Below are 14011 nucleotides of genomic sequence, written 5' to 3'. Positions count from 1 at the left end.
GTATTTATACAAAGTGTGCAAAACGAAGAAAAACAACTCGGCTTCCCAAATTATTGTTACGTTCATCAGCTTTGCTACTCAATTACGGATTACTGCGTTCGTATAAATCTTGATCAAGAGAATTCTAGTCACATACAGTATAATTAGCCATAAGCATGATAATAACAACATTTTGTCTTCCTTTTTATATTCACATCCCAGGAAAGTGGTTAGCAATTTTCAGCAAGCAGCAAATCTCCTCAATAACCGTATTATTTGGATTTCATCTTACCCTGGCTCCAACCAGACTTGTCGCTCTGAGTGGACCGATCAGTGTCGTACTCATAGCCCGAGGAGCGGGAACTTTGTGAGTCCGACTCCATCAACTGCTGGGTGACACTGGACCCCTGCACTCGCTCCATGGAGCGGGACAGCGCGCGGCGTCTCTCCGGAGACCCGTGGTCCCCGGACCCAGTAGTTGACCCTCCCCGTCCCCGGCCCATTAAATGGCTCATTGGGTGGCCAGGATGCGCCGAGGGAAGGGTGGTGATCGGTGAGAGGGCACGCGGGGAAAAGGCCTCTTGCTGGCCGGTGCTTGCTGGCTGGTCTTGAAGGGAGAACCATCTAGGGCGGTTGTCTAGGATGTGTTGGTCCGATAAGTCTATAAGAATCTGTTTGAAGAAATAACTATGAATAAGCCTCATCTTAGCAACTTTGGGAACTATTGAAACGAAGATCCACGGTTTTACTTCCAATCTGGACAGGAACGACTCTTAATTAAAAGGCGGCAACACTTGCGCAAGAGTTGCATATCTGCCAAAATCGCTCCCGGGGCGATTTTGACGGCCGAACCCAACACACACGTGATGTGTTATGCTAATGGAGTCGGTTTTTGTGTCTGTGAAAGTAAAACGCATGAACGTGTCGAGTATGCAACGCACCAAAAAAAAAAAAACAAAAAAAACAAAAAAAAAAAACAAAAAAACAAAAAAACAAAATTGAAACAAAAACAAAAAAGTACATAAGGAAAGGCGCCTTTAGTTGCATGGAGTATAAGCCTAAGGCTTACTTCTAAATTCAATGTTGCCTACCTGCCCCATAAAATCATTGAAAGTGAATCTGTCAAAGTCCCAAACGCTGATCTCCAGAATCCTGGTAGCGAGCTCCTGAGGTTTGATGGCCCGATAAAGCACCGTCTGATTCCACTCCGGAGTCAGTGTCTTTGGAACGTACCTCGTTTTCCTCTTGTTTTCCGGTCTGCTGGGTGAAGACAGTGAATTGAAGTAAACAGGTGTTAAACGGAATTCGCCAATTAATTGCACCTGTGCCCGAGGCTTTTTTAAGCAGACTGAGAGACTACTATGCAACGTTGTAACGGTGCACATGGCAAACTCCTTATCTAAGCGATAATTAAGGCATGACCCATGCAGCTGCCATCCGGAAAGTCTTGTTCCCATCCAAATCTCAAGATAGATCGTTCTCGAAAAAGAGTAGCTAAACGTCTGTCCTTCAAGCCTAGTTTCCATATGGTTGTAACGATGATGAGATGCAGAGAATCGAGAACGAGACGGCGAGTGACGTCAGGGGACAAACAAGTGAATTGAACGGTGTCTGAAACTCGCTAATATTTCGAATGAAATGACTTTTTTTACACCGATTCTTGACGCCCAATTATATCTCAATTCAAAGTATTTAATTCATAGTCAGCTATTGTATTGACAATTTGAGTTTAGTTTTTGTCATATGGAGAAAAAGGGTCCAATACATGGTACTCAAGGGAGAAAGACAGCAATGTATTGCCATTCTGGCCAGCAACCGAGTCTGTATCGACCTACACTGACAACTTGAAGCAGACAGTTGGCAAAGTTAAACATGATCCATGAAACAGAATTTCATTTTATTGTTTATCACTGAGGACTGTTCGGCGTTGCTGTCTGCATCTAATTCCGCCGATATGGAAACTAGGTCTTTAGACATTGCACTACTGGATTTAAATGACACGACTGAAACCACAAGAGACCAGAAATTCCTGCTTCTGTTGGCGGCAGGATCATTCTTCTTGGACAAGTCCCGTAAAAAAATGAATGAAGTTACCCTCTTCCGGGTAGAAGGCACGTCTTGACAAACGGGTCGGCCAGACCGTTAATATCCTTGGGGGCCAGTCCACGGCCCCGCAGTATACCCACGCTCAGGTCACCTGTTCGCTCGTCATAGTCCAACTGAATCTGTGTTGGTAAGATAAGGTGGACTGATTTCAAAATGAGTTATCGTTTAAAGGTTTAATCAGGAAAACTAAGTATTTATTGAAGCATTTTGAACAATTATGATCACAGCACTGTACAGAAGCAAAACAAAACACAGTATGCAGAGTTTACCGAAGGATTTAAAAAGGTAGGAAACGCCAAATCAGTATGTCAGCACTGGGATGTTTTTCTCACGTGATCTCGGTTTTTCCTCGGTCTGTTATCGTTTTAGACCAAGATCAGCCGACTGAAGCTTTGAAACAGTTCCGATAATTTTGTGGCCTTGGGTGATTATAGCATGTGTTCTTGCATGCTTTGTTAATCTTTGCCATTTCTTTGTATTCGTTCGGCGCTTTTCTTTCTTTACTGACCTGTATTTCACCACTTATTTTCTTATTCCTATCTCGGCCTTTCCTCTGTAAGACAGGGGAAGAATGACAATTATTCAGCTGTCTACAATTACTGTTTGCTGAAGAGGGCGGGCATAAAGCCGCTGAGAAATATGTAATGAAGGGAAACTCATTTTCCTGTTACAAAGTCGTGACACTGCCCAACGTCCGTACATTTTGAGCTTAATGAGCTTACAGAATTGACGAATGATTAACCCCAAATCAGAGAATCTCAAGTCAGTTAAACAAAAAGCACAACCAGCGTGCCATCACAAAACCCAAATGTCTTCTTCACAAAAATAACTGCATTATTCCAACTACCATTCCAAAACACCGACTTCACTGTCCACGTTATCCGAGTAGAAGGTAATAAACGGAGCATGAAAAGACAATCAAAATAGTGCTGTGAAAGGAACTCACACCGTAGGGCCTACCATCACAGTAATATCTAGATGAATCTTTTCAGTTAGTTCACTAAGGAGATAATACATTTCACAACCCTTGCAACACTAATTCACACCACACGCTCAACATTTCCACATATAGGCCTACCTTGGGCGAGGAGTTATCGGTATTTGCCGAGGTGGTGGGAGAACTATACACGTACTGGGCCTTGGAGATTCCTTCTAGACGTTCAGACAACATCCGGGGATCCACGCCATTGCGGAGAGCCTCTTCTTCCAGTGACTCTGTTTAATAAATACACATGAATTTTTTTTCAGGGATATGCTGCTCGAACAACTTGAGTATTAACTAAACTGGGCACACCTTCACGCGCAGGCGGGGCCAAAGAAAGGATGCAATGGAAGTTAACCGAATATAACATATTTAGGAAAGCTTTGATGCTGCTGCATTGTAAATCGCCAGTGTGTAGAAAATAATTTTCGCGCAGCGCGTTTAAAATAAACTGATTTTCAAACAAATGACGGTGTTGTAAACTGGAAAGTGTCTGATGGAACATGAGCAAAACTCTCTCGAGCTTGACTAACAGGCAATGGGCAAAATGTTAGGGAAAACAACTATTTGAATTAATTACACTGGTAAGGGTGAGCTGAAAAAGGTGTAAGTCAGGACGGTAGATCAAAAATCGGTCAGTGATCATGGCAAAGTATGTCGTCGTATTTCTGAACAAACAGAAGTAAAGTAGATAGTTCCAGGATTAAAGTAGGAAATCATTTGATGTTAACAACCCGGAGAGACATTCACGCCCACAGATAGACTGGCCACAAGCCTATTCTCACCGTCTTCATTAAACTGAGGTGGGTTGCTGGTCGACCGTGACCTCGGCGCACTATTGTCCGGTGGCCTGCTCCGTTGTCGTGGCGACTCCAGCAAGTTCGTGCCGCTAAAATGGACAGAAAAATACACATTCAATATTTCTATACGTGAAAGTAGTTAGAGTCGAAAAGATGACAAAATAGGTGTTCCGCTGATGGATACTAGGCCACGAATACTAGGTTAGTGAAAAATCATAATTTATTTTGAAGCATTCGATCTACTTCGACTCGTAAGCGATACTTATTATTGGGTAAAAGCAAGGGCGGACCCAGACCCAAATTTTCAGGCATGGGGAACATATTACAGTATTGCATTATGGGCCTTTTCAGGTGTAAGGATACGTTTTGGGACTCTTCACAGGGAAAGGAAGGGAAGTGACAAGGTCCCTCAAATCGTCCTTCTCAATACTTTGTTGAAACAAGAAAAAAAGGGAGGGGGCATGGATCTGTTTCTCCCCGTATCCGACAATGGATTATCATCTCCAGCGCATACCACTTGACAACGATTTCCACGTCACCGTCCGCTGTCCGAGTGATACGCTGGACCTCTTCGTAGGTTCGGCCGGTTAGCGGCATACCACACCATTCCAGTACCTGGTCACCTTCTCGTAAACCTACATCACGTGCACCGTCAGAATGGTAAGAAATCTTCTTCAGTATAAGGTTGTTTTCCTGATGCAGAAGATTTTAGTCGTGCGGTTTCGCCGTGTTAATCAAATTCTTGACACATAATTTAAATGAAAGCACTTCAGGTTATAACATGAAAATGCTCCTGGTTATTCTGAAATGAAAACATCTATTTGCTGTCAGCTTTCATACAACGGCCACAATGCACCGCGTTCTGTGCAATCAGGACGCGGGATGTCATAAGCGTCAACAAACCTTCTCTATCAGCGACTCCGCCACGTCGTATCTCTGCCACGTAGGCCACTAGCTGATCTGTCCCTGGTATCCGTTTCCCACCGATAATCCGCATGCCGATGCCGTGGTTCCTGCACTTCTTGTCGTGGGGATCCCGCGGCAGACGGAATCGCCTGGTGGGGAACTGGTAGTCGGCACGAGATATGTGACGTTGCTGAGTAAAGGAGGAGGTGTACTGTTAAAGTTGCATTGCAATGAAAATGCAAGAAAAGCCATCACATCAATTACAATTGAATGGTATCCGTCCATATAACTGAACTGGGTAAGTTCAGCCTTTTAGGTAAGTGATTATTTTCTTGGATGAAGAGGACACCTATGTGCATCTATGTGTCGTTTGAATCGAGAATCTTTCTTCACTCGTACTTCGCAGCCTCCCACTTATCGTTTTCGTAATTCCTGCATAACTGCTACTGAGTTTCTCGCGTGGATCCTTTTCACGGTTTGGTCATGCCTTGTTTTTCGGTGGCTTAATTGAGGCGCCTTTCCATATGTACGTTTTTGGGGTGCGTTGCGTACACGATACGTTCATGCGTTTCACTATCAAAAAACCGACTCCATTAACAAAACACGTCGTGTGCGTTGCGTTCGGCCGTCAAAATCGCCTTATGAGCGATTTTGACGGATACACAACGCTTGGCGCAAGAGCTCCCGCGCATAATGGAAAAGCGCCTTTACGAGGTTCATTTAAGCCTGCGTTGGCGATAACATTTTAAATGTTTCACGACGCAAAAAACAGCCATTTTATTCGCACACTGTTTCAAAAGGCCCACTACTACCTGCATATGACGAGCTCCCCCGGGCACGCTTTGGTAGATGACCTGTCGTCGTCGTTCGTCTTCGTCATCGCCACTGTCATCAGCACGACGGGTCCACTCACTGGCCTGCATCCGGTAAACCTGGTCCCCGTAATAATAATCTGCAGTTGGAAAACAGTGTGAGGTATATCCTGAAACTCTACCAAATATTCCCAAAGCCGCTAAAACGCTGCTTTATTCCAATCAATAAGTAATACCAATCGGTGCCTATAAATTATGTTCCTATAATGAGTTCCACGAAAATTTCGTTTTATGTTAATAACAGGCAGAAGGAAACAGTTTTTATTCTCATCTCACGTTACACGAGAAACCTTTTTTGACACAAATCAATGATTTCGCAAGGCTGGAGGCATAGGGAAGTTTTGATGAAGAGAAAAGAATAAAAATGAACATACCTTCTGGGGAAGCTTGTCGCCTCTCAGACTGCAAAACCCTGGGAAGACTTCTCGATCGGGGCCCTGCTGTTGATCGCTCACTAGTCTTGGAGATCGTTGAAAGATCTTCGCCTGAGTGGTGATGCTGACGGCGTCTATGATCTCGATGCGTTTCTCGCTCCCTGTGAGTATCACGGTCACGGATTAAACTTGGGCTGATGGTACGTGCGCGCTCACGCCCGGAAGACGATAAGATGTCTTCCCGTGAACGGCTGTGCTGACGGTGATGGTGGTCGCGTCCACGGTCGGAATACGCGCCACGCTCCCGATCACGCTCTTCGGACGAAATCACATCCTCCCTTGACCGATGGTGTGGCCGACGTTGCGGGTAGTCATGGTACTCACTGTCCCGGTGGTGTGTTGCAGGCGAGATGCGACCATGAGAGGCAGGGGACGTACGACCGTAATCACGGTCCCGCTGCGTAGCGGGCGATGTGCGTCCGTGGTCACGATCACGCTGGTGATGGCGGTGGTCACGGTGATGACGGGTCGATTCCTCGGCGGATCGTCGCTCTTCTGAACTACGACGTCTTCTGGTGCTGCCCTGAGAATATCACCAGAAAGACCAAGGAGGAATGTGTGTATCATCACGCCGACCAGTTTATTTTACGGAGAGGAATTCCAAACGATAAGAATGATCAATGAGTTGACGTATGACATTTCACACATTTTCCATTAGTATATTCCTTTCGAGAGGTCTACACACATGATTTAGATAATATAATAATAATATAACACAAAAGAATTTTTTTTATAATTCTACAAAAATGTTGCACTGGGTCTAAAGCGTATGTTGATTCACTTTTCTTTCGTGTGCATATGGCAAATCAAGTAAAAGATTAATACGAACCCTTTTTAAAATAATGCATCGGGATCCAACCCTGCTTTTCTTTTAAAATTTATTAAGCCTTGTTCAGTTAGTCTTCAAGTCGAAGACCATATCCATTCTAATTGAATTCATTGGGACAAGTTTATGAAAACAGATGTAAAATGTGTAAATTCATGCCCATATCAATAAATAATAACTTGTAAACTGCACCACTGTCGTTATAAGGAAAATACTTCATTTATGATCTTGATTATTATAAGCCTATAATGGGGATGATTCACAATAGTGCGCCTCCAAGAAGTTGCACTGCGTTGACCAATCAAAGTGCTCAAAATCTGTTCACCCTTTCCAAACGTGCATTGGGTCGACAGATTTCGCACACTGTGATTGGTCAACGCGTTGCAAAGTCTTGGAGGAACACTATTGTGAATCGCCCGTTTTAAAAAAACCTGCTGCTATTTGTCTCAAAAGGTACCAAACTTAAATCTGAGGCAAAATTTGTCAACATTACGAACACAACTGTAATGCAGATGGTATTCTAAACCTTGCAACAAAATGCTAGTGTTGTAAAACATTCGTCACATTTTTGAATACACCAGCTATGGAATTGCCTATTCATTTGTTAGATTACGGAATAATGTCTTTATATTTCGGTCACGTTGCTGTGCTCGCGGGTAGTACTTGGTCCGAGGGAACCGTCGACAGCGCCCACCTTATACGATTCATTTCTGTATTATGTTCTTCAAAATGTGAGTTCTGGAGCTAATAAATTATTTAGACCTGAGTACAGTTCTCGTTGAATTTCTTCTTTGGTGTTGCTTTCTCATGATCCCGGAACCTTGATGTGAATGACACAACACTAGAGTGCTGTGCATGGCTTTAAGTTTAAGAACTAGTACCTTCAACAAAACGATCTTTACTAATGCCCAGAAGCAAATGCTAAAATGTTCAAAAATAGCAGATGGGTAGATGGGTGTTACAGACACTGCATTAGTCCCACGGAGAGCGCACGCATGGTACACTGTCATGTTTGTTATTGAAAAGCCGACCGTAACATAAACAGAAACCAAGTTCAAGGAGTTTGCACACCGGATCTAGCACTCATCGATAGCTATGCCAGTCAGAAACAATTTTTGTTTTTGCTCACGAAAGAGGAAGTAAATGCTAAGTCAATGCTTGTCTTTCGACACCGCGTAAATGTATCTCGCATATAACACTTGTCTGGCTTTAGATCCAGCTGCAGTGGTGTATATTGCATCCATCTACGTGTACTTTCCGTGACTTCTCACGTTTATTTCGCTTTTTATGATAGCAAAATTTGCAGGATACCCAATGCTGACAATTTTAGTGCCCATGATAATTGACAACCCGTGACACAATGCGTTACCAAAATAAGCTCACACAAATAAGAATCCCCTTCCTTGTGAAAAAGAATGATGTCCAGTGGTTGTTTGGAGATGCAATGCGGCCGTTTCATAGAAGTGCAACACCGAGAGTTTGCAACGCGTTGGCACATCACAATGCGCAAAATCTGTCGACTCTTTCCAAACGTGCATTCGGTCGACGCATTTTTATTGGTCAACGCGTTGCAAACTATTGGTGGCGCACTATTGTGAATCGCCTGTATTCCTACTCAAACAATGAACTTAAAAAGGGAAAGATTTGATACCTTTTTTGGTGCACACACGTGTATCAGTTTCTGTCTATTCTCCAGACTCTGAAAACCTTTTCAGATCCGTGGCACACATATGCTTGTATGCGGGGACAAAGAGTTACTTGTGTGCTACAGATAACCGCTGCATGGCGCTACGCAGTCTTTGATATTGACTTAACGAAAGCAGCGATCTATTCCCTTACACAGAAACAGCGTATTGGATGCACTGCATTCAACCCAAGAAATGCCGAGGCAGGGATCAGAAATTTCTTGCATTACACAAGTTGCTGTAGTTCTATTTTATCAGAATTGGTTCATGATTTCGAAGCATTAAACTATGACACACGACGAGTGGCGAAAACGTGCATTGCATATCAACAGATATTCTCACCGGTTGAAATAACTCTGTCCACGACTTCGCGTTCAGGGCGTTAACACAAAGAGGGGGTTTTGTTTCATGCTTAGCAGTCAACGATGTCCAGTACGGAGTGGACACATCGCATGCCCGTACGGCGCGCAGTATGCTCGACGTGTGTTCGTCTGCAAAACGCTGCGTTCGCGTTGCGGTAGTCGTGTTCAACCGTAGGTCTACAGCCCAGGGGGTACTCACAACACGGAGTAGGGTCTAAACCGGACCTCTAAGTTGACTGACAAGACATGACCGCTTTTGTTGAGCGAAGAAAATATTGGCTGAGCAAAAGTGGGTAACCAGCCAAAACGCCACGCATTCTGTATTCCTCGTGACTAGTCCCTCGCTGAATTTTTGCTTTGACGGTATTTTCTGCTTGGCCATTTAGTATTCACCGTCTGTTATCCAGTCCATTTTCCATGGTTATTCGTCGACCTACATGAGTGTGGGAACATTTTTTCTCACCTTGCTGCTGTCCGAGTAGCCTGCCTCATCATCTTCGGAGAACGCTCTGTTGGAGCCTACACTCTCCATACTGTCTTGCCGATGTGGGCGCTTTTCACGTGACGAGGATCGCTCTAGCCTAAGGAGACGAGGACAGGGTGGAACGTGGAGATGCTGAATTAGACGTGCTCACCAGACGTAATTTGGGACCACGTTTTGACAAGGTGGAAAAGATGAAATAACGCATGAGTCTCTTCTTGCATTTATGCATAATGATACTTTCAAATTCATGTTTGCAATAATGCGAATCTGATCTGGAAATAACAAAATCAACTACTTGTACTTTAGCCTCTCAGCTGCCGAACATATGCTAAATAAAAGACCAAAGTAACCTTTGAATCTATAACTGGTTTGGGTTTGGTTTGGTTTATTCCACTGATACTGTTTATGTGTTTTGCATGTACTTGTCTTTTACATATGGTGATTAGTTCGGTGGCTATAGTGCCGAATGGAATAGGCTCTAACATACACACACGACTATGTGGCATGTGGGTTTGTACCACTTCCACTGAACTGCAGAAATGCCTCATTAAATGAATATTTGTGACGTCGAAAAGAAGCTGTTTATACGAAAGAAAAGCCCAAAATAAAATATGAAAGGGCTGCGTAGCACCGTGATCAGAATATGGACAAAAATATATACAATCAGTGCTCTCAATGTATCTTATTGCCGAGCTTTCGGTAACTGGGTATACCTTCATCAGGGCGAGCATATTCAGTTCTGAATGAACGAAGAAAAATCCACGTACATTTCACCTTCCTAGCCGGGAATGGTGTTTTTGATGGAACTTCTCTCCAGTTCTTAAATTTTAAGTAGTTTTTGTTCAACACCATTCCTTTGTCTTTGTCAAAATACAAAAATAAGGTAGACATCTACGATTTCTACGAACACAGGACCTATATGAAAATGTCTGTCCACAGTCTGCAAGCTACCAACTTTTCTCATTTTACTCACCTATCTCCCCTCCCTGCCCTAGTTTGCCGTCTTCCGTGCTCCGATGCACCCTTCTGTAGCCTAGTTTCTTCGTCCAGCGGTAAAATCAACCCCTGTTGATCCCTCTTGATGACCGCCCTCTCCCTCTCGGTTAGGTGGGGCGTAGACATAGACACCGTCTCCCGGGCGCCCCGGCCCTTGTCCCGGGTCACCGTCTCCAGTGACCCGTAGTGGCGGCGCTCCACGCCCAGAGGGGAGCCGTCCCGCTCCCGCCGTCGAGCGATCTCGTCCAGGCTCTGGCTCAACTTCACCGGACCCTGCAAGGGTTTCGTCGCAGGTCCAGGGCCGGTGGCGCCTGCAGCCTGGCCACCAGCGGCCGCGGTCCACTCGACGCCCCGTCTGATCTTCAGCTCGTCTAGGCGCTTTGCCGAGTCTTCCATCTGTTTCTTGCGGCGTTCAATCTCCCGTCGAAACTCCTTCTCCTGCTGCTCTCGGATGCGCTTCTCGATCATCTCACCTTCACGGCTGAGACGGTCCACTTCCTCGGGCTAATGAAACCCATTCCCGTTATGCAGAAAAAAAACCAGAAATTTTTATTAAGCTCAAAGGAAATATGTACTTTGGGCTCTTTCAAGCGCCTTACAAGCTCTTTTCTCAAGGTTTTGAATGAATAATTTCCACCTAGATTGAGATTCCCTGGTTGCTCACAGACCACACTAAACCTTTGCACTGTTGACAAAACATCGTTTATAAATACCGAGTTAAAAAGAATTTACGCAGACACACCCCTTTGGGTTTAACAATGGAACTGAAAAGGGACAAACCGACGTATACCGAGTATAAAGGTATATCCTGTAACATAACCCTCTTTTTTTCCAGTAAAGGTGGCTTTGTTGTTATTTTTAATTATTTTGATACAAAAGTGTCAGGTCTTGAATATAATCTGACTTCGTATATGTGAAATCCTCTTCCACTCCTAATTATGGGCTTTAGCGATTTTGTAATCCAAAGGCAAAATTTCATCTCTTTAAAATACACAACATAATAACCACTTTCATTCGTATCGTCTCATCAGCAGTTGTGGCCGTTTCAAACTGTACTAATTTAAGGTAATCAGCTCCATTTTTTTTCAAATTTGTAAAGCGATTGACACTCTTTATGTGGTATGTCTCATTGGTTTGGATTCATGTCGTCCGAAAAGATAATTCTTTGAATGCAACCAGTTAGTGGACACAGCAGGCTACAGTGATGTTAGAAAAATGACAACATAATGAGCTTAAATTCTGTACATGTACCTACCTTTATGTGAGTAGCTACGGGTGTGTCTTTGCGCCTTCTACGATTGCCTGACGATGGAGCCTCCGACAAGGCTTCAACTGTCGATGATTCGTGTGAGGACCTCTCCCTTGATAGTTCCTTCGTAAAATCTTTTCTGTGTCTGTAAGTGCGCCCTTCAACACTGGACGGTTCCTGCGTGATTAGCCGGGAGTCGGATTCGTCCGGGTAATGCTTGGAGAGAACCTCACCCTCGATGTCGACATCCTCCTTGATCGGGGAAAACATCGGCGGAACGGAGTCGGCGGCTTGCCTGCGATTCCGCCGTCTCTGCGGAGACGCCTGAGGTGACAAGCGGCTGCCCGCGTTCGTAGACTTGCCGTTTCTGTCCGGCTTATCCATGCCGGGCACCGCGAGCAACTGCGGTTTGCCGTTGGCTCGACCGCCCTGCAAGAACCCCAGCGAGGCATCCATTCTCAAGGCTCCCTTGTCTTTCAGTGCCCGCTGCATGGGGTCGTTTGTAACTGAATCCCGGTCAAGTTGCGCCCGCTTATCGGCAGTGACCAGCTTTAATTCCTCCTTCAGCTTCTGGCGCACGGCCCTCAAGCGATAGTCTGGAAGTTCAAAGGTCACGGAGCTCCAGCTGTCGCTTAGACTGCCCCGTGAGCCAGAGGAGGAGGTGGAATACTGACTGCTACTGCGGTCGGAGTCGTGTAAAGCACCGTAACGCCTGCGGACATCTCTCTCGATCTCCGAGCGGTCGTACGCCTGATACGCTTTCCCTGTCGTTTCGGAAATCTGCTTCTCAATTTCCCTGATGATATCCTCCTCGGACTTGGAAAGAAACAGCGTGCTCCTGGGCGCTCCTGGTGGCTCTAAACCGTAGCGCGCACCATGGGTCGGCGATTGCTGAGTGTCGAGCGTGCTCAGGGTTTGCATGGAGAGGGCAGGCGCACCTAGTCCCCAGTCGGTATCGAGTTTATCTCTCTCTCTGCTCTCCCTGCCGCTACTAATAGGCCCTACCTCGGAATCGGATACGGAGCCGTCACTGTAGTATCTACCCCGTTGTTTGGGCTGCCGGCGTCGGGCGATCCTCTCGCTGGCAGCGCCTACCCGCTGCCGCTCCGCTTCGATACGGAGAGTTCGGAGCTCCTCGTCCCTGCGCTGTTTCTCTATCGCAGCAGCCTTCCGGCTCAGCATCTCCCGGACTCGTTGTAACTCCAACTGCTTGCTGGGATCGGTGACATTCTGGTCTTTATCCAGGAAGACCTTGTGCGAGGTCGAGCTGCGAGGGGCAGAGACGGGCACTTGGTCAGATGGAATTGAGGGGAGACGACGCCGGACCTTCCGGGGTGTGCTAGACGGTGTTCCCCCGTCACTGTCACAGCTGTCAATGTCGCTTGAGGAGGTCTACAAAAGAAAACATATTCTTTGGGTGGTAATTTAATACAGCCGTGTACAAGTAAGAGATAGTAACGTGAAATCAATGATTAAATCAAGCTGCACATATATGTTACTCCTTCAAGTTGAAATATCACGGAAATTATATGTGGACTTTGATCAGTACATAGAAATTACCAGAGTACACGGAAGCCGAGGTTTCGATATTGTAATAAACTGAATGCTTGGCACATTATATGCTGCATGGTTATCATTAAAGTAGGCTTCCATTATACATTTATTACAAAGTTGCTGAGTGTGTGTTGCTTGAGTATGCTAAGTTCAAGGAAAATAATGTCTATGATTACAAAAACGTTGATAACAATATTGATGAGGAAAAATCAATGACCAAATTCCTCACAAGGTCGATCAAGAGGGGTCACTTATTTCTATTAAACGTTTTTTTCTGTGCCAGCTTCCGTTTTGAAGACAGGCAGCAACCGATCATTTTGTACGAGGGTTGGCAACGTTTCCATGACGTTACTAAGTCGCCCTGTATATCTGCCTAGATTGGTCTTATCAAAATACTCAGTTCATATTCAAGCCAACACGCAAATTATCTCTACCGTAAAGATTTGTCGGTACAGTCATGTAAGAAAAGATAGGTGGCAACCGCTGTTCTTTCGGAAAAGCCTTACTGTTCCTTTTGGAAAAGATGGTTTGGTGCATGCCATTAGAGATTCAAGTTTTCCTCTTTTTTCAACCCTAACGGAGCCTGGGTGAAGTCCATTCTGTCGACATTTATCCAACATCAGCGCAATTCTTTGCAGCAAGTCTTAATGAGTTTTTCCGTTTAATTAACGTCATTCGATAAAGTTGAAGCCAATTACATGAGAATAAGACATACTGTTCTCACTCGCACACAACTTCCCCAGAGAGAGATCAGCTATTACGCATTAAGTTCCCTC

At 45.0% G+C, this 14011-nt stretch overlaps 1 protein-coding gene across 6 annotated transcripts in view; it reads right to left on the bottom strand.

The window, feature by feature from the left end:
• The window catches only part of LOC110987729 (uncharacterized), an 88473-nt gene that overhangs the window by 30547 nt on the left and 43915 nt on the right, over positions 1 to 14011 (bottom strand). For 5 of the 6 annotated variants that reach the window (XM_022250742.2, XM_087136296.1, XM_022250738.2 and 2 more), the window contains 13 exons: positions 11688 to 13073; positions 10410 to 10936; positions 9416 to 9533; positions 6020 to 6602; positions 5586 to 5725; positions 4771 to 4963; positions 4382 to 4502; positions 3853 to 3956; positions 3164 to 3300; positions 2594 to 2638; positions 2074 to 2204; positions 1071 to 1239; positions 272 to 650 (listed from right to left, as the gene is read on the bottom strand). In XM_022250742.2, coding sequence (XP_022106434.2) covers positions 272 to 650; positions 1071 to 1239; positions 2074 to 2204; positions 2594 to 2638; positions 3164 to 3300; positions 3853 to 3956; positions 4382 to 4502; positions 4771 to 4963; positions 5586 to 5725; positions 6020 to 6602; positions 9416 to 9533; positions 10410 to 10936; positions 11688 to 13073 — 4033 coding nt within the window. The remainder of the gene's footprint in view (positions 1 to 271; positions 651 to 1070; positions 1240 to 2073; positions 2205 to 2593; positions 2639 to 3163; positions 3301 to 3852; positions 3957 to 4381; positions 4503 to 4770; positions 4964 to 5585; positions 5726 to 6019; positions 6603 to 9415; positions 9534 to 10409; positions 10937 to 11687; positions 13074 to 14011) is intronic. The other variant, XM_022250739.2, reaches the window with a different exon arrangement.

The sequence above is a fragment of the Acanthaster planci genome, linkage group LG04 (genome assembly GCF_054643075.1).
Source record: "Acanthaster planci isolate LZ-2023a linkage group LG04, COTS_SCS, whole genome shotgun sequence".
Taxonomy (NCBI): domain Eukaryota; kingdom Metazoa; phylum Echinodermata; class Asteroidea; order Valvatida; family Acanthasteridae; genus Acanthaster; species Acanthaster planci.
This window is presented reverse-complemented; position numbering and strand designations above follow the sequence as displayed.